This window comes from Rhinoraja longicauda, chromosome 21, assembly GCF_053455715.1.
Source record: "Rhinoraja longicauda isolate Sanriku21f chromosome 21, sRhiLon1.1, whole genome shotgun sequence".
NCBI lineage: Eukaryota > Metazoa > Chordata > Chondrichthyes > Rajiformes > Arhynchobatidae > Rhinoraja > Rhinoraja longicauda.
In genome coordinates, this window is record NC_135973.1 from 24,677,772 (window position 1) to 24,700,623 (window position 22,852).

At 47.4% G+C, this 22,852-nt stretch overlaps 1 protein-coding gene across 1 annotated transcript in view; it reads right to left on the reverse strand.

Moving 5' to 3' along the window:
• The window catches only part of LOC144604068 (GRB2-related adapter protein-like), a 44,142-nt gene that overhangs the window by 6,930 nt on the left and 14,360 nt on the right, over positions 1–22,852 (reverse strand). The window contains exon 4 of the mRNA XM_078418143.1: positions 21–189. Within this exon, the coding sequence (XP_078274269.1) occupies positions 21–189 (169 nt within the window). The remainder of the gene's footprint in view (positions 1–20; positions 190–22,852) is intronic.

Sequence of the window (22,852 nt, forward strand, 5' to 3'; positions counted from 1 at the left end):
GTTTTCTACAATCATTTTACCTCTTCATCAGGTTTTGTATCTCTCAGGAAAATCTGTTGCTTCTTTGCGATTGTAGTGGTCCTGTAGAAGTCCACGAGCTCATTCAAGGAGTGAAACTTCTCATCCCACAGATAATATTTGCTGTCTTTATCACGAAGGACCTTAAAGTGCTGCACATGTTTGCCATAGCTGTGGAACAAATAAACAAGATAGTGGGTTAGAACATAGAACACAGAACAGTAAAGCACAAGAACAGGTCCTTCGGCCCACAATGTTTGTGCCAAACATGATTCCTAGACCACCATTTGGCTGCATTTTTAACTTGCCATTGGAGTGTAGAGTTTAGAGATCCAGCACGGAAACAGGCCCTTCAGCCCACTGAGTCTGCGCCGACCATGATTTCCGTACACCAATACTATCCTACGCACGAGGGACAATTTACAATCTTACCAAAGCCAATTAACCTACAAACCTGTATGCCTTTGGAATGTGGGAGGAAACCGGAGAACCTGGAGAAAACCCACGTGGTCACGGGGTGAACGTACAAACTCTGTACACACAGCACCCAGGACTGTACATAGTCAGGATCAAACCCGGGTCTCTGGCATTGTAAGGCAGCAACTCTACCGCTGCGACACTGTGCCGCCCCTAGAAGAACATATCCCACAATATTTTAAGAACTGCTGAAGTAGATTTTTACCACCCATGTCAAACCATTAAGTGTTTCCTAAGCAAAATATTGAGATGATAATTGTATTTGCTCTAGGATTGCATAGAATGTTCACAGCCTTTCTCTCAGTCATCTAGAGGCCATAAATATATAATTGAAGTTCTTAGGTGTGTGTTTAAGGCTTCCTTTGAATTCAGAGGTTTGTTCATTTTCGCCTGACCTGCTGAGTTACTCCAGCATTTTGTGAATAAAAACCTTCAATTTAACTAAATTGCCAAGGTTTGTTCCACCCCAACCACGTTTCCAGATTTCTTCCCCCTACTACAATCAGTCTGTAGAAGGATTCCAACCTGAATCATCACCTATTTGTTCACGCCAGCGATTCTGCTTAACTGGCTGAGTTACTCCAGCATTTTGTGTCTACCTTCGGTGTAAACCTTCTTACTCAAGCTTTTCACTGGACCTTGGTACACATGACAATAAACTAAACTAAACTAAACTAACCTAAAGTAAACTAAATCAAACCAAACCAAACCAAACTAAACTGAACTGAACTAAACATGTCAGCACCAAAGAAGGCCATTGTGCCCACTGGTGCTAAGGTCTGAACTCATGGCCTCTGACTCAAGGTTTGCACCCAACCCACCGAATCGATGGTTTCAACCGTCTTTTATTGGCACATGTACCAATTAAGGTACGGTGAAGAAGGGTCTGAAGAAGGGTCTCGACCCGAAACGTCACCCATTCCTTCTCTCCTGAGATGCTGCCTGACCTGCTGAGTTACTCCAGCATTTTGTGAATAAATCGATTTGTACCAGCATCTGCAGTTATTTTCTTAAGGTACAGTGAGATACGAATGACCATACAGCCATACGGAAAAAAGCAACAAGACGCACAACTACATCAAAGTTAACATAAACATCCACCACAGCGGATTCCCCACATTCCTCACTGTGATGGAAGGCTATAAAGTCCAATCTTGAGTTGATATTCCTGACCCCTATTAATATGTGTGCACTATTGGAACATTGCCCTTACTCCAACAGGGGAGATGTCGTCAGCAAATAAAAACAGTAGTCATGTCATTAATGTTGCAATAAAACTATAACAATGTCGGCACGGTAGCGCAGCGGTAGAGTTGCTGCTTTACAGCGAATGCAGCGCCGGAGACACAGGTTCGATCCTGACTACGGGTGCTGCACTGTAAGGAGTTTGTACGTTCTCCCCGAGACCTGCGTGGGTTTTCTCCGAGATCTTCGGTTTCCTCCCACACTCCAAAGACGTACAGGTATGTAGGTTAATTGGCTGGGTAAATGTAAAAATTGTCCCTAGTGGATGTAGGATAGTGTTAATGTACGGGGATCACTGGGCGGCACGGACTTGGAGGGCCGAAAAGGCCTGTTTCCGGCTGTAGATATATGATATGATGATATGATATGATATGATAATAATGCAATGACTTATGCTGGCTGATTTGTTGACTGATTGAAAGATACAGCATGGAAACAGGACTTCGGTCCACTGAGTCCACACCGACCATTGATCACCTGTTCACACTAGTTTGCCTCACTCATCACATCCACTCCCTGCACATTAAGGGTAATTTACAGAGGCCGATTAACCTCCAAACCCGCACGTCCTTGGGATGCAGGAGGAAACCCACGCGGTCACAGGGAGAACATGCAAACTCCACACAGATAGCATCCGAGGGCAGGATCGGACCTGAATCTCTGGTGCTGGGAGGCAACAGCTTTGACAGCTGGGGCATTGTGTTACCCAAATTATACTTTGGCATAAAGTCAGGATTTACAATCAAGGTAGGAATGGCGCTCTGACATAGCAGCCAAGAAACAGGATCCAATTGCATGTTTTTTTCTGTGTAAATTGATATTAAAAAATGTTTTTAACTAGGGTAGATCACGCTACTATACCCTTAGGAGTGAAGTCATGTTCATTAGGAAATTGGTCTGGCTCGATTTTCCATCATTGAACTTCAAAGTGCATTGGTCGGCACTTAATTTCATATTTCCTTATGACATGGAATGAAGCCCATCGGCCCATCTAACCCATGACAGCTCTGAGCATTCCCATCACTCTCGTTCCACCACTAATTTCTCTGTAAATTATTCTCCTTTGCATAGGTAAATGAGGGGTAATTTGCAGAAGCCCTTTGCCCAATCAACCGGCATTGGGATGTGGGAGGAAACTGTAGCATCTGAGGAAAGTGCATGCAGTTACAGGGAGAATTTGGGGAGAGTACATGGAAAAGTAGGGAGAATAAATTAGGGGGGATAGTACAGACCCTGTCCATGGGCCCACGATGTTCTAAGATGTGGGGCCACTCTCAAAGTCATAGAGTCATACAGCACGGAAACATAACCTTCAGCCCAACTTGTCCATGCCGATCCAGATGCCCATCTAAGCTCGCCCGCAATTGGTACAAATCCTTCCTAACCTATTCTGCCCATGTGCCTGTCCAAATGTCCGTTAAACATTGTAATTGTTCCTATATCGAACACTTCCTCTGGCAGCTCTTTCCACATACACACTACTCTCTGTGTGAAAAATTGACCCCTCAGATTCCTATTAAAACTTTCCCCTCTCACCTTAAAACCTTATGTGTCCTCTGATTCTTGATTCCACTGCTCTGGGTAAAAGGCTCTGTGGCATTCACCTTTTGTACTCCTCTCATGATTTCATACACCTCTATAAGATCACCCTTCGCTAATTGGCATGATTCATTGATGAACTAGATGGCGTTGAAAGAAATGATGTTATCTGAACCGCTTTCGTTTGCACCCTTTCACTGCATTCCCTCTCCACTATAAACGCTGTTATAGCATCTCCCTCAGTGTGTGTCAAACAGTGTGGAAACATGCACTTTGGCCCAACTTGCCCGTGCTGACCAATATCCCCCATCTACACTAGTCCCACCTGCCTGTATCTGGCCCATATCCCTCTAAACCTATCCTACCCATGTACTTGCCGATGCTGACCAAGATGCCCCATCTAAGCTTGCCCCATTCCCCCCCCCCTTTGGCCCATATCCCTCTGAGCCTTTTCTATCCATGTTCTAAGTGTCTTTTAAATATTGCCATGGTACCTGCCTCAACTATCTCCTCTGGCACCTTGTTCCATATACTCACATATACCCAGGAATATGCTCATTCCATATGCCTGTGAAAAAATTGCCCCTCAATGCCCTATAGGCATTCAAGGAACAGTACCTCAACATCCCTCTGGGACAGTGCACCCCGTAGTTCTCATTCCTGTATTCATCAATTTTAAATAACCTGTAGAGGTCCACACGTTGTGTAAATGCTCTGTTTGATCATTAACTGAATACAGCCCCCGTCGCTCACCCGCGCGTGCCCCAGATCAAATCCCAACGGCCAAATCCGTTGTGCTCCTGGCACACGACGGCTGCCCCCCTGACAGCGTGATTGGTCGGCCCAGATCGCGCCCGGTCCATGCCAGAGTTCGAGCCCGACAAACGACAGCTCAATACCAAAGTGGCTTGGCCCACCCTGGTTTGGCTGACGAGTGAGGTGGCCTGATCGTGTGTACGTGTCTCCTGCATTCAGGGTGGCAGCTGATAGAGTTGAGGGCGGGTGCGGTCGTGATGGTGGACGCCCTCTGCGGCTGGGTTGTGCCACCTGCACTGGTTGGACAATGTCCAAGTGTGCCGGCTTAAGACGGTCCACGGAGACAGTCTCGTGCCTGCTGTCCATGTTGATGACAAAGGGCATGGTGCTGTGTTGCAATACCTGGAAGGGTCCCTCGTAAGGCCTTCGCAGTGGCGTACGGTGGGAATCGCGGCAAAGGAAGACGTACTGGCAGTCCTGGAGGGTGGGTGGGACGTATGCGGTGGTGAGTGCATGGCGGGACATTGGGACTGGAGAGAGCATGCCCACCTTCTCAGGGAGGCGCATCAGGATGGTTGTGGGCGGTATCTGATGTCCACGTGCCGCCGCGATGAAGTCCCCTGGGACCGTAAGCAAGGCGCCGTACACCAGCATGGCCGAGGAAGTTGCCAGGTCCTCCTTCGGGGCAGTGCGTATCTCCAGAAGGACCCACGGCAGCTCGTCCATCCAGTCCGGGCCCGTGAGATGTGCCTTTCGGGATGTCTTCAAGTGCCGGTGAAAACGTTCTACTGGGCCATTGGCCTGTGGGTGGTAGACCACTGTGTGGTTCTGCTTAGTGCCAAGCAGCCGGGCCATTGCTGACCACAACTCAGAGGAGAACTGCACACCTCCGTCGGAGGAGATGTCCACTGGCGCGCCAAAGCGGGGGATCCAGTGGGCAGTGAGGGCACGTGCACACGTCGCAGTGGAGGTACCCGAGAGCGGGACGGCTTCCGGCCATCTCGTGACTCGGTCCACGATGGTGAAGAGGTGGGTGACACCTCTGGATGGGGGCAGCGGTCCAACGATGTCGACGTGGATGTGGTCGAAATGCCCGTGTGGCAGGGCGAAATTCTGCAGCGGCGCCTTGAAGTATCGCCGAATCTTTGACAGGGGATGCACGCCCTGGCCCAGTTGCCAACCTGTTCGCGCAACCCGTGCCACATGAACCTGGCTACTACCAGTGCCGTTGTTGCCCGGATGGAAGGGTGTGCCAAACCATGAACCATGTCGACAATCCGGCAGCGCCAGACCGTGGGGATGATGGGTCTTGGCTGTCCGGTAGACACGTCGCAGAGGAGCGTGGTGTCAACGGACCTGAGAGGATGAGGAGTTGCTCGCCTACCACACCGCCATCTCAGGCCTGTTGTTGGAGGACAGCCTCCAACACCAGGCCTGAGATGGCGGTGCGGTAGGTGAGCATCTCCTCATCCTCTCGCTGGGCGGCTGCCACGACCGTGTTGTGACACCTTGGGCCAGAGCGTGGAAGGCATTAATGGCGCAGCGGGACAACGCATCTGTGACCCCGTCGCACTTGCCTGCGATGTGCTGGTCGTAAGTCGTGTATTCTAAGATGTCGGCCAAGTTTGTGGTCGGTGAAAGCTGTGAAATCCCTGCCCTCGAGGAAGTAGCGGAAATGCCGGATGGCAAGTAGTGCGCGAGGAGCTCCTGGTCGAAAGTGCTGTATTTCTGCTGGGGGACGTGGGGGTCTCAGGTGACGACTGAAAAAGGCGAAGGGCTGCCAGCTTCCATTTATCAGTTGTTCCAGCACTCTGCCCACGGCTGTGCCAGATGCGTCAACCTTGAGAGCTGTTGGCGCATTGGCCAGCGGATGAACCAACATCATCGCCTTCGCCTCTTTGGCGTTGTTGAAAGCGGACGTGGCTGCATCATCCCAAATGAGCTCTTTTGGCTTGTTGGCCAGGGCCTTGAACAATGGTTGCATGATCCTGGCAGCTGCTGGCACGAAACGGTGATAGAAATTGACCATACCGACAAACTCTTGGAGTCCCTTCACCGTTCAATACCAAAGGGGCTCAGCCCGCTACAAACCAACTATTTCTGTTTATTCCAGGCGTGGCCAGGACTGAAGTTAGGTCAGCCATTGGAACACAGTTTTGGTTCAATGGTCAATGGTTCAATGGTTCAATTGGTTCTTTATTATCACGTGTACCGTGAAATACCTTTTTTTGCATACGGTTCAGCAAGACTATCACCATACATAAGCACAATCCCTTGGTTAGACCAGAATGTACAGAACAGGTCTCTGAGTCTGGACACAAAGGCCCGTTGCAGCCGTCACCTCCATTCCAGTCGTCCGGCAAACAGAGTCTCACTACTTACACAGCGCTCCTCAGCCTTTGTTCCCAGGAGGGCGCCTCCACCAAACAACCTTGAGAGCACGGATGGGAAGACTCATCCTCTGACTCATCCTCTGAACCCAGACTCTGGGATCTTCTCACTAGCTCATTAGTCCAGCATCCGCCTCTGTCGCTGACTCCCTCCATCCTCCTCTCCGACTCCCAGTCTTCGTGGGCTCGCAGGGGCTGGGCTCGCCGGGCTTCGCTCTCCGGCCTGTCCTCTTTTATTCCAGATTTCCAGCAGCTCCTGCATTCTCACAGTTTCACCTTGTTATTTTGCTTTTAATTCTTTAACCACAGTCGATCATCTCTGACAGCTTGGCATAACCTGTGGAACCTTGGCCTCCACCCTACTGCAGACAGTTCCTTTGTTCACTCCAAACCCTGCCCCCGCCCGGTCACATTAAAACTTCCTTGTTTTCTTACCTCTCCAGCAAAAAGCCAACCTTTTCCCAACAAAATTTGCGTTTAAAACAATTGTGGTTTTTGACCTTAGTCAAGTGTTTACCTGAATTATGTGGTGTCTGCAATTGGGCAACTGGTAAGGACGAGAAAGTGGTAAAAGTGTGAAGCCACATCAGAACACGGTGTGGCAAAAACAAACATTAAAACACATCACTCGAATCAACAGCCTCTGAAAAAATTCCTGTCATGGGCAACCTGGTAGAGCAGCTTCTGCACTGCATCAGAGCCCCAGGTTCGATCCAGACCTCAGGCGCTGTCTGTGCGGAGTTTGCACGTTCTCCATGTGACCATATGGGTTTCCTCCAGTTGCTCCGGTTTCCTCTCACATCCCAAAAACGTGCAGGTTTGTAAGTTGACTGGCCCATGTAAAAATATGCCCCGAACTTGTATGGAGTGGATGAGAAACTGGGAGAACATAGAACTAGTGGGATATAAAGAATCATAGTCATGCAGCATGGAAACAAGCCTTTCGGCCCAACTCAATGTGCCCCATCTAAGATAGCCCCATTTGCTCACATTTGGCCCATATCTCTCTAAACCTTTCCAATCCATTTTTCTCCAACCATCTTTTAAATGTTGTTCTAGGACCTGCCTCAACTACCTCCTCTGGCAGCTCATTCCGTATACCCACACGCTGACAGCGAAAATGTTGCTCCTTAGGTTCCTATTACATCTTGCCCCTTTCACCTTAAACGATTTTTTTTGATTTCCCTAACATAGACACAAACCACTGGAGCAACTCAATGGATTGGACAGCATCTCTGGAGCAAATGGATAGGTAACGTTTCAGGTTGTGACCCTTCTTCAGAGTTAATTGGTGATTCCCCTACCCTGGGTAATGGATGATGGATAGTTGATGTGGGCTGAAGTGCCTGTGGCCACGCTATATCTCTACACTAAACACGAGGGTTTTGAGGTGGCAAAAATGTTGGAGGGTTTTCATTGCAGCCATTTTGTATGGCCAGGGTTAAGTATTTCCCAGAGACAGTGATTCAGCTTGGGAGGTACCTATCTTGACAGCTTCTTTCAAGAAATAACAAAGCAAGAGGATTATGGTAAACCTTCATTTATATGGCGTGAACTTAATTTCAGAAGGCTAAAAATACATTTCCAAACCAAAGATTGTTGATTTAAGCATGGCGGTTGTGTATTGGTTAAAGCCTGGGAAATAACTTTGTGTCTTTAAAGCAGTGAAATGTTCCAGAATGTTTCAGGCACGTGATGTTAAACAAAATGTTGGCGCTGAATCACATCAGGAGATATTAGGGCAGGTGATTAATCTCCTTGTCAATCATGTCAGAACATCTTGAAGGAGGTGCAGAGGCAGGTAGGTTGAGGGAGGACAGTTCTTGAGCTTGGGAACTTAAGCAATCCAAAAGTTCCTGATTGGGTTCGGGAGCCCTTGCTGTGGGGAGGGAACTTTGCGATCACTGAAGTCAGGGAGGTGTTTGGGGTCTCCTCGTGGTGGGTGTAATGTGCCGCGGCTCACCGCTCCGGCCGATTAATGTGTACGCCTCACCCGTGCGGAGTGAGCGTCTGGTCATCCTCTGTCACCGCCGTCAGCAGCTCTGGTAGAGACCGGGCGGTTCAGCCTGGTCCCGGATAGACTTCCTCTTCATATCGAAGACCGTCACGGTCAGACGCACCGACGCCATGCCACGTTCTTCTCTGGCCACTGCCTCCTTCAGGCTTCCTGTCACCCGTGGGAGGACCAGAAGGCAGGCAGAGGGACGTGGAAGTTAAATGTCAAGCTGTTGACCCCAGAGATCGTTGAGGAGCTAAAGAGAGCTAAAGTTGGTGAAACATGAGGCCCCTCCATGACTCCCTGACACACTGGTGGGAAACAACCAGGGAGAACATCGAGGTTCTTCATCTCCAAAGGGGTTCAGAGAGGAAGACAGAGTCAGAGAGAATAATACCACCTCCAGACAGATTCGCAGAAACTGCTCCTTTTGCAGTTGATGGAGGTGGATGTGTGGGAGGAACGTAGAGAGTTGTAGGGCCGGCAAGTTCGGTACTTTACCTCCAAATCCTCCAAGATCATCTTCCGGTCCAGGGTCCGCCACATGGAGCAGGATGAGACTTGCTCACGCTCTTCTTCCATGAGGTTCACAGGGGGAGCTCTGTGATCAACAGCCTTAGGGAGGAGGATGGCTCGGTAACATCCTTGCAGACGGACATGCTGAGCATCTGCAGATCCTTTTATATGGATTTGTACGACAGAAAGGCCACAGACAGCACCGCCTCCCAGAACTTCCTGACCTCTATCACGGAGGTCTTGGAGGACAGCAAGCGGGAGAGTCTGGACCAACCACTGACCCTGGAGGGGCTAAGTGGCTCCATCCGTTCTTTTGTCCCGAATAAAACTTCCGGAAGCGATGGCTTACCGGCCGAGTTGTATTGGGCTCTGTGGGACTGGGTGGGCCCGGACCTGCTGGAAGTGTACAATGACATGCTTCTAGCCGGCAGCATGTCAGACCCTATGAGGAAGGGCAGCATCATCCTAATCTACAAGCAGAAGATGGAGATTAATTATATTTAGGAATTGGAGACCCACCACATTGTTAAATCTCCATTATAAGACCCTGTCTAAGACCATCGGCAACCGGATCAAGTCTGCTCTAGGACAGGTGATCCACACGGACCAAACCTGTGCTGTACCTGGCAGAAAAATCACAGACTGCCTGGCACTGTTCAGCGGGTCGGGCAGCATCACTGGAGAAAAAGGATAGGTGACATTTCGGTCGGGACCCTTCTTCAGACTGAAGAAGGGTCCCGAGCTGAAAATTCACCGATCCATGTTTTCCAGAGATGCTGCCCGACCCGCTGAGTTACTGCAGCACTTTGTGTTGAATGTGAAGAAGGGTCCTGACCTGAAACGTCACCCATCCTTTTTCTCCAGAGTTGCTGCCTGACTCGCTGAGTTACTCCAGCACTTTATGTCTATCTTTGGTATCGCTATTCATTTCGGTTTATTGTCAGGTGTAATGAGGCACAGTGAAAAACTTTGTTATTGCGTAACATTCCAGGTTAAAAAAATGAATACACAATTACAATCAAAACCATACATGAGTTTGCCAGGTAGTGTCAGGAGACAAGAAACAAGAGTTCAGAATATCGTAAAAGGGAAATATTCCACTTTGACCTCGACAATACCTCACCCTCAAATAACATTGCTGATAAAGAGATAATCTAGTGATATATTTGACAGATTATAGTGCATAAATTATCTGCAGCAAATGTTACAGAGAAAATGCTGATTAAAAAAAGTGCAACAAGGTGGATTGGAGCATAGGAAATATATCCCTTTGATTGTGCGGATGAAACATTAGCAGTGTTAATGTATTGCAAGGAAATGCATTGAATTTGCTTGATGACTTGAGTGAAGAGTCAGAAAAGTGTTTTCTGATCAAGGGCGGCACAGTGGCGTAGCTGGTAGAGCATTTGCCTCACAGTGCCAGACACCTGGGTTTGATCCTGACCTTGGGTGCCGTCTGTGTGGAGTTTGCACGTTCTCCCTGTGACCGTGTGGGTTTCCTGCGGATGCTCCGGTTTCCTCACTCATGCCAAAGACGTGCCATTTTGTAGGTTAATTGGCCTTTGTAAAATTGTCCCTGGTGTGTCGGGAGTGGACGCAAAAGTGGGATGACATAGAACTAGTGTGAGCGGGTTAACATATGATGAGGGTTTTGCTGCACTGGGCCTGTATGCGCTGGAGTTTAGGATGAAGGGGGACGTTATTGAAACTTACCGAATAGTGAAAGGCCTGTATAGAGTGAATGTGGAGAGGATGTCTCCACTAGTGGGAGAGTCTAGGACCAGAGGCCATAGGCTCAGAATAAAAGGACGAACCTTTAGAAAGGAGACAAGGAGGAATTTATTTAGTCAGATGGTGGAAAATCTGTGAAATTCATTGCACAGAAGGCTGTGGAGGCCATCAATGGATATTTTTAAGGTGGAGATTGATAGATTCTTAATTAGTAAGAGTGTCAAGGATTATGGGGAGAAGGCAGGAGAATGGGGTTGAGAGGGAAATTAGATCAGCCATGATTGAATGGTGGACTAGACTTGATGGGCTGAATAGCCCAATTCTGCTCCTCCAACTTATGAACTTATGAATTTATGAACAGGTGATCGATGATTGATCGGGACTCAATGGGCCGAAGGGCCTGTTTCTAAGCTACAATTAATCAACGTGTCTCTAGAATGGGAAAATAACCTTTGTTTAGAGCTGAGAGACTGTTGCAACTGACCAAAACATTGTGCTCCAAGTTCAATACGCAGTCTAAACAAAACCACCTCTGAATGTACGTACAAGAACTGGTTTGGGATTTCAGATTAACAATGAAGTTTGATAGAAGTTCAGAATCAGCAGCCAACACACAGAGAGTCAGGTTCTGGAGAGTGAATCTGCAGAGAATAGGTGTGGCTCATTTGTGTGACAAGATTTGTGAAGCAAGGGCCTCTGAATTCCAAAACCTGATTTGTTATGTCTGGGCTCCAATGGAAGCAAAGGGTGATGATGTCAGACTGGGAAATGAATCTTGATTTTCATATCCGTCATTGGTGAGGCCAAATTTAAAATATTGTGTTCAATTTTGATCACCCTGTTATTGGAGAAATGCTGTTAAGCTGGAAAGGGTGCAGAAAAGATTTACGAGGATGGTGCCAGGACTGGAGGGCCTGAGGTACAGGGAGAGATTTCCCCGCAGTGCGTATCCCCTGCAGGACCCATGGCAGCTCGTCCATCCAGTCCGGGTCCGTGAGACGTCCAGAAAGTGGGCACTTTGATCGAAACTGCGTGCTGCTGGTCTGGGTAGTCGGCTGCAGACATGATACAATCCAAAATAGGCCGTTTTGGATCGCTGAGGTCACCACTGTAGAGGTCCACGTGTTGTGTAAATACTCCGTTTAATCATTAACTGAACACAGTCCCCGTCACTCACCTGCGCGTGCCCGAGTTCAAATCCCAACTCCCAAAAGATCAAATCCTTCGATCTCCTGGCACACGATGGCCGCCCCCTTGACCGCGTGATTGGTCAGTCCAGATCACGCCCGGTCCACACGAGAGTTCGAGCTCGACAAACGACGGTTCGATACCAAAGGGGCTCGCTCGGCCCTCGACAAGCGTTCAGTTAAAACATGCTCAACACCAAATTAGCTTTAAGGCCCTGTCCCAGTTAGGCGATTTTTAAGGCGCCTGCCGGCGACTGTCATAGTTGTAGCAGGTCGGCAAAAATCTGGCGACTGGACTCCCCCTACGACAATGTCTACGACAAGCTACAACAACCTACCACCTAGTCGACGTCAAACTACGGCAAGCTACCGAAAACCGGCGACCCAATCGTCGCAAGTAGAACATCCACCTACGACAGCAGCAACGACAACTACCACCACAGAGGCAACAACCTACGACAACCGAAGTCAACCTACGTCCACCCACGACAAGTTATGACCCTGAAGACTGAAGACAACTGAAGACAATTCATGTTTCACCCACTTTCCCTATAAAAGGGGGTGTACATTAGGGTTTCCAATCATTCTGCATCATGACTATTTGAAAGTGATGCCATGAGAAACTGCTCTGAAATACAATAACGTCATACATCAATTTTCCATCAAAATATCAAGAATTTCCTTTATTGATATACAAACCATTTTTTTTTAAAGATTGATAAGAACATACAACAGTGCATACAAAGATATTGTTATAAACTTCAATAAGCTTCAAACTTCTAACTTTAAAATTCAAACTTTAAACAGAATATAAGTGCAAAAACATATAAAACCTAACATAATTTATGGGCACATTACATTGATGGATGATCAGATCGCGTCCACACTTGGAATTCGCCGAAGTCTCAGCACCGGCGACAGCCTTACTCACCTGGTGACAACCTGGCGACAACCTACTTCACCAGGCGCCAACCTGGCAACAACCTACGACAGCGCCCACATCAGGACACGTCAAGCTACGCTCATTGGCGTCAAACCAACAGTCACTGAAAAATTTAATGCCTTCACAAAATCTAGCGACGACCAGAAAAACGTTACGACTCTTTGGAGACTACTCATGACCATGCCTGCGACACCCCGGCGACCGTGCACCGAAAGCCTAGTCGCCTGTAGTCACCTAAAGAATCGCCGAGCTGGGACAGGGCCTTATAGCAGCAAGGCCCTGTTCCTTTTTCCCACCGCACAGTTGTTCTGGCAGGCTATTTGCCTAAGCTTCCAAGAAAACTACATTAGATTTTACAAAAAATGCTGGACTGACTCCCGTAACCTTCTTGAGTTGGTCACTTTAGTCTGGGTGGCTCAGGTAAGAACTTAATATGAGGCGTTGGTATATTGCAATTTGATAGAACATAGAACATAGAAAAGTACAGCAGAGGAACAGGCCCTTCAGCCCACAATGTCAATGTTGAACATGATGCCGTCAAACCAATCTCACTCATCTCCATGCACATGATCAATATGCTTCCGCACCCAACATATCCATGTGTCCATCTAAAACATAGAAACATAGAAACATAGAAAATAGGTGCAGGAGTAGGCCATTCGGCCCTTCGAGCCTGCACCACCATTCAATATGATCATGGCTGATCATCCAACTCAGTATCCTGTACCTGCCTTCTCTCCATACCCCCTGATCCCTTTAGCCACAAGGGCCACATCTAACTCCCTCTTAAATAGAGCCAATGAACTGGCCTCAACTACCTTCTGTGGCAGAGAATTCCACAGATTCACCACTCTCGGTGTGAAAAAAAACTTTCTCATCTCGGTCCTAAAAGACTTCCCCCTTATCCTTAAACTGTGACCCCTTGTTCTGGACTTCCCCAACATCGGGAACAATCTTCCTGCATCTAGCCTGTCCAACCCCTTAAGAATTTTGTAAGTTTCTATAAGACCCCCCCTCAATCTTCTAAATTCTAAATCTTCTAAAAGCTTCTTAAACATCACCATCATATCTGCCTCCACCACCACCGCTGGCATCGCGTTTCATACACCCACCACTCTCTGCGCAAAAAAAACCTTGCCCGGCACATCTCCTTTACACTGCCCCTCACCTTAACTCGATGCCCTCTACACTGACATTTCCACCCTGCGAAAAAGGTCCTGACTGTCCACCCTGTGTATGCCTCTCCAAATCTTATATACTTTTAACCCTTCTCCTCTCAATCCCTGACAGTTAAGAGAAAACAATCCAAGTTTGTCCAACCTCTCCTTGCAGCCAACACCCTCTAATCCAGGCAGCATTCTGGTAAACCTCTTCCGCATCCTCCCCAAGGCCTTCACATCCCTCCTGTAACAGGCGACCAAACCTGCACGCAATACCCCAAATGCAGCCTAACACAATTCCCGTAGAGCTGCAGATATTGCTGGGTATTGTGAGTGGAGCTAGGAAACAGAGTCATGGAGCCATGGAGTCAGACAGCATGGAAATAGACCCTTTGGCCCAACTCATCCACACCCACCAAGATGCCCCATCTAAACTAATCCCATTTGCAAGGGCCTGACTCAAATCATCCGAAACCTTTCCTATCCCAGTACCTGTCTAAAGGTCTGCTAAATGTTGTTATAGTACCTGCCTCTACCACTTCCTCTGGCAGCTCGTTCCATATATACCACCCACTTTAGATTTTATCTTAGATTTTAGAGAACCAGGGTCCTTGGCACACCATGTCCGCACCAACCAGTGATCACCCCGTACACTAGCACTATCCTACACACCAGGAACAATTTACATTTTTTTTTTTACAGAAGCCAATTAACCTACAAACCCGTGTCTTTGGAGTGTGGGAGGAAACCAGAGCACTCGGATAAATCCCACGTGGTCACAGGGAGAACGTACAAACTCCGTACAGACAGTCAGGATCAGAACACAGGTCTCTGGCGCTCTGAGGCAACAACTCTACCGCTGCGCCACTGTGTGTGAATAAAGTTTCCCTTCCTGGTCCAATTAAATGATGAACGTATTTCATGGTAGAGAATGGGAAAGTGTAAAAAAAGGGGATTAAACTGCCCTGAGTAACAGGCCCTTCGGCCCACAAATCTGCACCAACCAGCATTCATCCCGTACACTAGCACTATCCCACACACACGGGACAATTTCCAATTTACAGAAGCCAATGAACCTACAAATCTGTTCTTCTTTGGAATGCGGGAGAAAACCCACACGGTAATAGGGAGAACGTACAAACTCCATACAGACAACATCCGTAGTCGGATCAAACCTGGGTCTCTGGCACTGTAACTCTACTGCCTTAGCTTATTTTACATTCGTGCGATTTCCCTTCCTGGTGGAAACGGCTCGGTTTGCAACGTAGGGATTTCTATTTAATGTGCAATTGGTGGCATTGAGGTCATTTATCGACGTGTTGTTTTCTCAAACTGGTGCTGATGGAGCAATTTCCACCAGGAGACATGAAATGGCTGTGTTCAATCGGAATGCATTAAATTGCAGTTGCTTCACACTCTAAACTAACGCAAACCACAATCCCACCCAGATTGATTCAACCGCTAAACCTGGAATAAAGTTACGCAATTTGTAGTTTCATCTTGCACTTGAAAAGTAACAAATACGTTCAGTTTAACAATTCGACTCCTCCCTTGTGGCAGATCTGTTCCAATGACTCATCCCCACTGTGCGAAAAGCAAACTTTCTTTTATTTTTCTCTTTTTTTATTTGTAAAATAAATCAGATAATATTTAATAAGAATAAATAATCAGAAATAATAAGAAAACCTGGAAAATGCTGTAAATCTGAAATAAAAAAAATAGAAAGGATGGCCATAGATAGGGTAGAGGGTCAGAACCTTTATCCCAGGGTGGAAATGGCCAAAGGTGAGAGGGTATAGCTTTAAAGTGAGAGGAACAACGTTTAAAGGAGACTAGACCAAGTGGACCCGTTGGGCCCAAACCTCTCCTGCATTGGTGCAGCACCCTCTCCTCCTCTCGCCCCCCCTCCACCCCTTCCCCCTCCTCCCCCTCCCCCCCACCCCTCTCCTCCCCCCTCCCTCCCCCTCCCCTCCCCTCCCCTCCCTCCCTCCCCCTCCCCCCTTTCCCTCCCCCACTTCCCCTCCCCCCCTACTCCATTCCCCTCAACCCCCCTTATCCTCCCTCCTCCCTCTCCCTCCCTCTCCCCCTCCCTCCACCCCCTTCCCTCCCTCCCTCCAAGGATTTGATCTTTTGGATCATGTGCAGGCAGATTCGATTAGTTTACCTTGGTATCGTGTTCGGCACAGACATTGCGGGCCGAAGGGCTTGTTCCATTGCTATACTTTTTCTACGTTCTATGTTCTAAAATGCTGGAAATGCTCAGCAGATCAGGCAGCATCCGTGCAAGGTGAAACACGGTCGGCCAAAGAAGTGTGTAGGAAGGAACTGCAGATGCTAGTTTACGCCAATGATAGACACAAATGCTGGTCTAACTCAGCGGGTAGGATCTCTGGAGGCCAGTCAGCATCTCTGGAGAAAAAGAATAGGTGATGTTTCGGGTCGAGACCCTTCTTCAGACAGTCAGAAGAAGCGGTCCGTCCCACAACATCATCTTTTCCTTTTCTCCAGAGATGCTGCCTGGCCCTTTGAGTTAGACCAGCAATTTGTTTCTACCTTAAGCTGAAGAAGAGTCGTCAACTCGAACTAGAGTCATAGAGACATAGAGTCATACGCACGTAAACAGGCCCATCTAGCCCAACTTGTCCCTGCTGACCAAGATGCCCCATCTGAGCTAGTCCTGCTTTGTAACTTTCCACGAGGATGTCTGGCCCACATTTTGTTTTGTGTGAAGGAATGCAGTCTGATTTAACCCAATAGTTTCTGAAACTTGAAAGAGTAATGTTGAAGTGAGCGCCAGGAGGTATGTGCAGTCAATGCAGTTTGAGTTTAATTTGCTTATGGAAATGATCACAATACCATGTATCTCCGAAATTAAACTAAAATCATCAAGGCAGCACAGCTCCATAATGAACCGGTGTGTTAACCCGGGTTACATTCTCTAGGTAATGTTAGGAATCAACAACGTTTCTAACTTGCAAAGGAAGGGAAGGAGAGGCAGGAACAAAGGGAATGTCCATGATACATTGGAGATTAGAAAAAAGGAATGGCAGTAAAAATGTGGCAGTACCTGCCGAGAGGAAGGTTTGTTAGTCACAGCTGGGCTGTCTGGAAGAGGTGTGGACAGAAGAATAATGAGTACAGAAAGAAAGGAGAAAAAAATGCTGGAGTCAGCTGAAATATTGCAGTTGCACCAAAGCTGTAATAAACGACAATGCTGCAAGTACTGGGAAGTTTAGTTTAATGTAGAGATAGCATGGAAACAAGCCCATTATGTTCACATTGACCATCGATCACCCGTTCACACTAGTTCTATGTTATCCCACAATATGTTATTCACACAATGGGTGGTGGGTGCATGCAATGAGCTGCTGGAGGAGTAATTGAGGCAGGTACTATCGAAACGTTTAAGAAACATTTAGACAAGTGCATGGATAGTACAGGTTTAGAGGGATATGGGCCAAACACAGGCAGGTGGGACGAGTGTAGATGGGGCATGCTGGCCGGTGTGGGCAATTTGGGCCAATGGGCCTCTTTCAGGGTATAAGACTCTATGACTCCACGACACTTTCACGTCATTCACTACACACTCACGGCAATTTACAGAGGGGCAATTAACCTACAAACCCGCACATTTTTTGGATGTGGGAGGATATCGGAGCACCCAGAGAAAACCCATGTGGTTTGCAGTGAGAACGTGCAAACTCCATACAGACAGCAGCCAAGGTCAGTATTGAACCCGGGACTCTGGCGCTGTGAGGCAGCAGGTCTAACAGCAAGGCTGTTAAAGGTTACAGGGAGAAGACAGGAGAATGGGGTTGAGAGGGAAAAATTGATCAGCCATGATCGAATGGTGGAGCAGATTCGATGGGCTGAATGGCCTAATTCTGCTCCTATGTCTTATAGTCTAAGTAGCATGCATTTCTATAGTGCTCCAAACTCAGCTGAACCTTATTTGAACTACTATTTATTGAAACTAACAGCCCTGTAGAAATAGTTGAACCAGCTTTGCTGTTGTGTGCTTTTATGTTTGTGCAATGAGCAGGATATTTTCTGGGGTGGTTTGTAGCCCTGTACAATGGAACACACAATACTTCAGACTATTGACACAGTTCTGAGCAGGTAGGATCTCAAGTTACCCAATTAATTCAGGCGAACTTGACACCTTCTGTAAAGCCTCTTCATGCTGCAAAAGGACCACTAAAATTACATCCATTTGAGGATAGAGGGTTTGTCTGTGGTGTGATTGTTGGAGCAAGATTCTTTCTGTGGCTGAACACAAAAGGTCCAAGATTTTAAGATTTCAAGATCAGTTTATTGTCACATGTACCAATTAAGGTACAGTGAAATTTGAGTTACCATACAGCCATACTAAGTAAAAAGCAACAAGACACACAGCCACATAACATAAAATTTAACATAAACATCCACCACAGCGGATTCCCCCTCACTGTGATGGAAATTACTAAAGTTCAATCATCTTCCTCCCGCGGTCGGGGCTGTTGAACCATCCGCAGTCGCCGCTGCCGACTGTCCGAGGCCCTCACGTCGGGATGATTGTAAAAACTCCCGCGTCGGGACGGTTGAAACTCTCCGCGGCATGGAGCTCCCGAGTCAGCCTCTTCTTTACCAGAGACCGCGGGCTTCACGATGTTAAAGTCCACAGGCCCCGCGGTTGGAGCTCTCCACAGTCGATCCCCAGCAAAGGGATCGCAAGCTCCGTGATGTTAAAGTCCATGCCGCGCCCATGGCATGAAGAGCCGGGCCGGTCTCCAGGAAAGGCCACCAACTCCTCGATGTTAGGCCGCAGTGGGGACAGAGATACGATATGGAGAAAAATCGCATCTCCGTCGAGGTAAGAGATTGAAAAAACGTTTCCTCCAACTCCCCCCCTCCACCTCCCACATAAAACAAACCAAGGAACACTAAAACGTACTTTTAACACATACCTAAAATAACAAAAACAGACAGTTGGCGAGGCAGCCAGTGCTGGTGGCGCTACCCGGTTAACCTGGTATTTCAGTGAAGCCGGGTCTCTGGCTCTGTGAGGCAGCGACTCTACAAGCTGGGTCACTGTGCCGCCCCTATACTGTGTGCTGCTTATCATTGTTTCCCACAAGCTTATGATTCAAACACACACACTCTATTGGAGGTGGGATTCTCAACGTGAGTGCAAGGTCTGGATAGAGTGGATGTGGAGAGGATGGTTCCACTAGTCTAGGACTAGAGGCCATAGGTTCAGAATAAAAGGACGTACCTTTAGAAAGAAGACGAGGAGGAATTTCTTTCATCAGAGGGTGGCGAATTTGTGAAATTCATTGCCACAGACAGCTGTGGAGGCCACGTGAATGGATATTTTTAAGGCGGAGATTGACAAATTCGTGATTAGTAAGGGCGTCAGAAGTTATGGGGCGAAGACAGGAGAATAGGGTTGAGAGGGACTGATAGATCAGCCATGATTAAATGGCAGAGTAGACTTGATGGGCCGAATGGCCTAATTCTGCTCCTAGAACTTATGAGCTAATAAGAAAGCACGGCGTACATGCAAGTTCCTTTATTCTTCCTGAGAGATAATGGGTATGTTCATACCTAGAGTGATGATAGCTAACAGGTTAAATTACTGATTTAACATGAGCTCACGTCACATCAACGCAACTGGTCTATTTCATTTCAAGTAATTGAATCAGTCTTGAATTTAATTTTTGCAGTCTCATCTCAAGATCGAAAACCAAGAAACTATTAATTGGTAGGATGAAAATGTCAAAGACCAGGGGGCATAGCTTAGAAATGTGAGGGGCAAAGTTTAAGGAAGATGCATGCGTCAAGTCTTTTGCACACAGTGGTGGGGGCCTGGGACGCGTTGCCAGGGGTGGTGGTGGAGGCAGATGCAACTGTGGTGTTTTTAAGGGGCTTTGAGATAAGCACATAGATATGCAGGGAATGTAGGGATATTGGTCACATGCAGGCAGAGGAGATTAGTTTATCTCGGCATCATGTTTGGCACTGATGTTGTGGACTAAGGGGCCCGTTCTTGTGCTGCACTGTTCTCTGCCAGGACCATTAGCACAGTTGGCTTTTCATTGTGTCTTCATTTCTGGGGTAATTAGGCTGGACAGACAAAATGCGAGCATTCCCATGGTGTCTACATCACGTGACTGAGTATGTGTTTAAAAAAGCAGACCGCCAAATAAGTAAAACCTTTTTGGTATTGGAATTGGTTTATAATGGTCAGGTGTACCAATATACAACAAAGATGGGGTGGCGCAGCGGTAGAGTTGCTGCCTTACAGCGCCAGAGACCCGGGTTCGATCCTGACTATGGTACTATCTGTACGGAGTTTGTACGTTCTCCATGTGACCACTTGGGTTTTCTCCAGGTGCTCCGGTTTTCTCCCACACTCCAAAGACATGCAGATTTGTAGGTTAATTGGCTTTGGCACAATTGTAAATTGTCCCTAGTGTGTTGGATAGCGTTAGTGTACAGGGTGATTGCTGGTCAGTGTGGACTCTGTGGGCCATGGGGCCTGTTTCCGTGCTGTATCTCTAAAGTACAAAGTCTAAAAAGCTTTATTTTGTGCGCTACTTAGGCAAATAATACGAAACATGAGTATCGTGTTTCGCACAAGATTGCAGTTCAATAATACATCCTTTATTGGATTTTTTAATCTCAGTTAAAGATACAGCATGGAAATAGGCACTTCAGCCCACCGATTCCATGTCAATCATCGATCACCTTTCTCACACGAGTTCTATGTTATCTCACTTTCTCATCCACTCCCCGCACACTAGAGGCAATTTACAGAGGCCGATGAACCTACAAACCAGCACGTCTTTGAGATGTGGGAGGAAGTCAGAGCACCTGGAGGAAACCACCATCAAAGCGAGAACGTGCACACTTCACACAGGCAGTACCCGAGGTCAGGATTGAGCACAGGTCTCTGGTGCTGTGAGGCAGCAGCTCTACCCGCTGCGCCACTGTCCCGCCCCTTTGGGATTCCTGGGATGAGAAAAAGCACAAGAAACTGCAAATATTGGAATCCTGCGCAAATCACAAAGTGCTGGAGGAACTCAGCGGGTCAGGCAGCATCTGGAGAGAAATGGACAGGCGACGTTTCGGGTCGGTACCCTAAAGTCATCTGTTCATTCCCTTCCCAGATGTTGCCTGCTGACCTGCTGGGTTCAGCTGAGTATATCAGGTAGTACAAAAGAGAAAATAAATAAGAGCTTTGCAATAAATATTGAGCCAAAAACCTCACACCCACAGCGCCAACAGCACCTGCCCGAGACAACTTATAACTAGTATGGGTGTAACTTTGCTCAGTATCAAAAGATCTCAGGAGACGTACTGCAAAACATTTGTAGTCAGCCAAAACTGTTTGAAGATTCAGCAAATTGTGAATTGTCAAGCTGATGCGATCAGATGATAACCGATATTTAAACAACATCCTTTACGACTTGCAACGAAGATCACATAACATAACATAAGAACTCAATAGCACCCCTATGTGGCAAAAGTAACATTCATAAACACCAAGCCTGCAAGCAGCTCTGGAAAGTAGCAGGGAAACAGTAAATCATTTTAAAATCAATTGCTGGTTTACGATTTTAATTGGATGTGTGAAGAAACTGGAGCACCCACGGCCAACACATGCAGTCACAAGGACGGCACAGTGGCGCAGCGGTAGAGTTGCTGGCTTACAATCAATAGTCAATAGTCAATAGTCAATTTATTTGTCACATACACATAAATGTGCAGTGAAATGAAAAATTACCCGCAGTTTAACAATAAGACCAATAAAAATAATCAATAAAAATATGCAATAACACATACACATACACATACATACAGTCATACAGTGACAGACCCAAGTTTGATCCTGAGGTACGGGTGCTGTCTGTGCAGAGCTTGTACGTTCTCCCCGTGACCGTGTGGGTTTTCTCTGGGTGCTCCAGTTTCGTCCCAGGGTTTGTAGGTTAATTGGTTGGTAAAAAATTGTAAATTGTCCCTAGTGTGCAGGATAGTGCTAGTATACAGGGTGGTCGCTGGTCGGCACAGACTCGGTGGACCGAAGGGTCTCTTTCTGTGCTGTATCTCTAAATTAAACTCAGGAGAATGTACAAACTCCCTACAGAGAGCACCCATAATCAGGATCGAAACCGGGCCTCTGGCACTGTAAGGCAGCAACTCTACCCCTGCGCCAGAGTGCACCCCCATTGGCTCACATTGTTGTGCTTCAATCTTTCAAATGGGACAGGCCCTGAAATTATGATTCAGCGAGGTGCTGGCAGATATGATCTGAAAACCCATTTGAAGGTCAGATCCTTCCTGATAGCCCAAAGCAGTCGTGATAGTTCAAGGTGGCACAGTGGATCAGCGGTAGAGTCGATGCCTCATAGCGCCAGAGAACCAGGTTCAAACCTGACATCAGGTCTGCACAGAGTTTGCATGTTCTCCCTGTGACCGTGTGGGTTTTCTCTGGGTGCTCCGGTTTCCTCCCGCATTCCCAAAACGTGCGGGTTTGTAGGTTAATTGGCTTCTGTAGATTGTCCCTGGATAGAACCAGCATATGGGATGGTTGTTGGCCAGCACGGGCCCAGTGGGCCGAAGAGCCTGTTTCCACACTGTTTCTCAAAAACTAAGCTGTATTGAATGGCACAGGAGGTGACATCCTTTAGAAAAACATTAATCGCAGACTTGTGGATGAAGGAACCGCAGATGCTGGTTTAAACCGGATAGACACAAAATGCTGGAGTAACTCAACTGGACAGGCAGCATCCCTGAAGAGAAAGCCATTTAGAACTGAGATGAGGAAAAAAACTTTCAGTCAGAGAGTTGTGAATCTGTGGAATTCTCTGCCTCAGAAGGCAGTGGAGGCCAATTCTCTGAATGCATTCAAG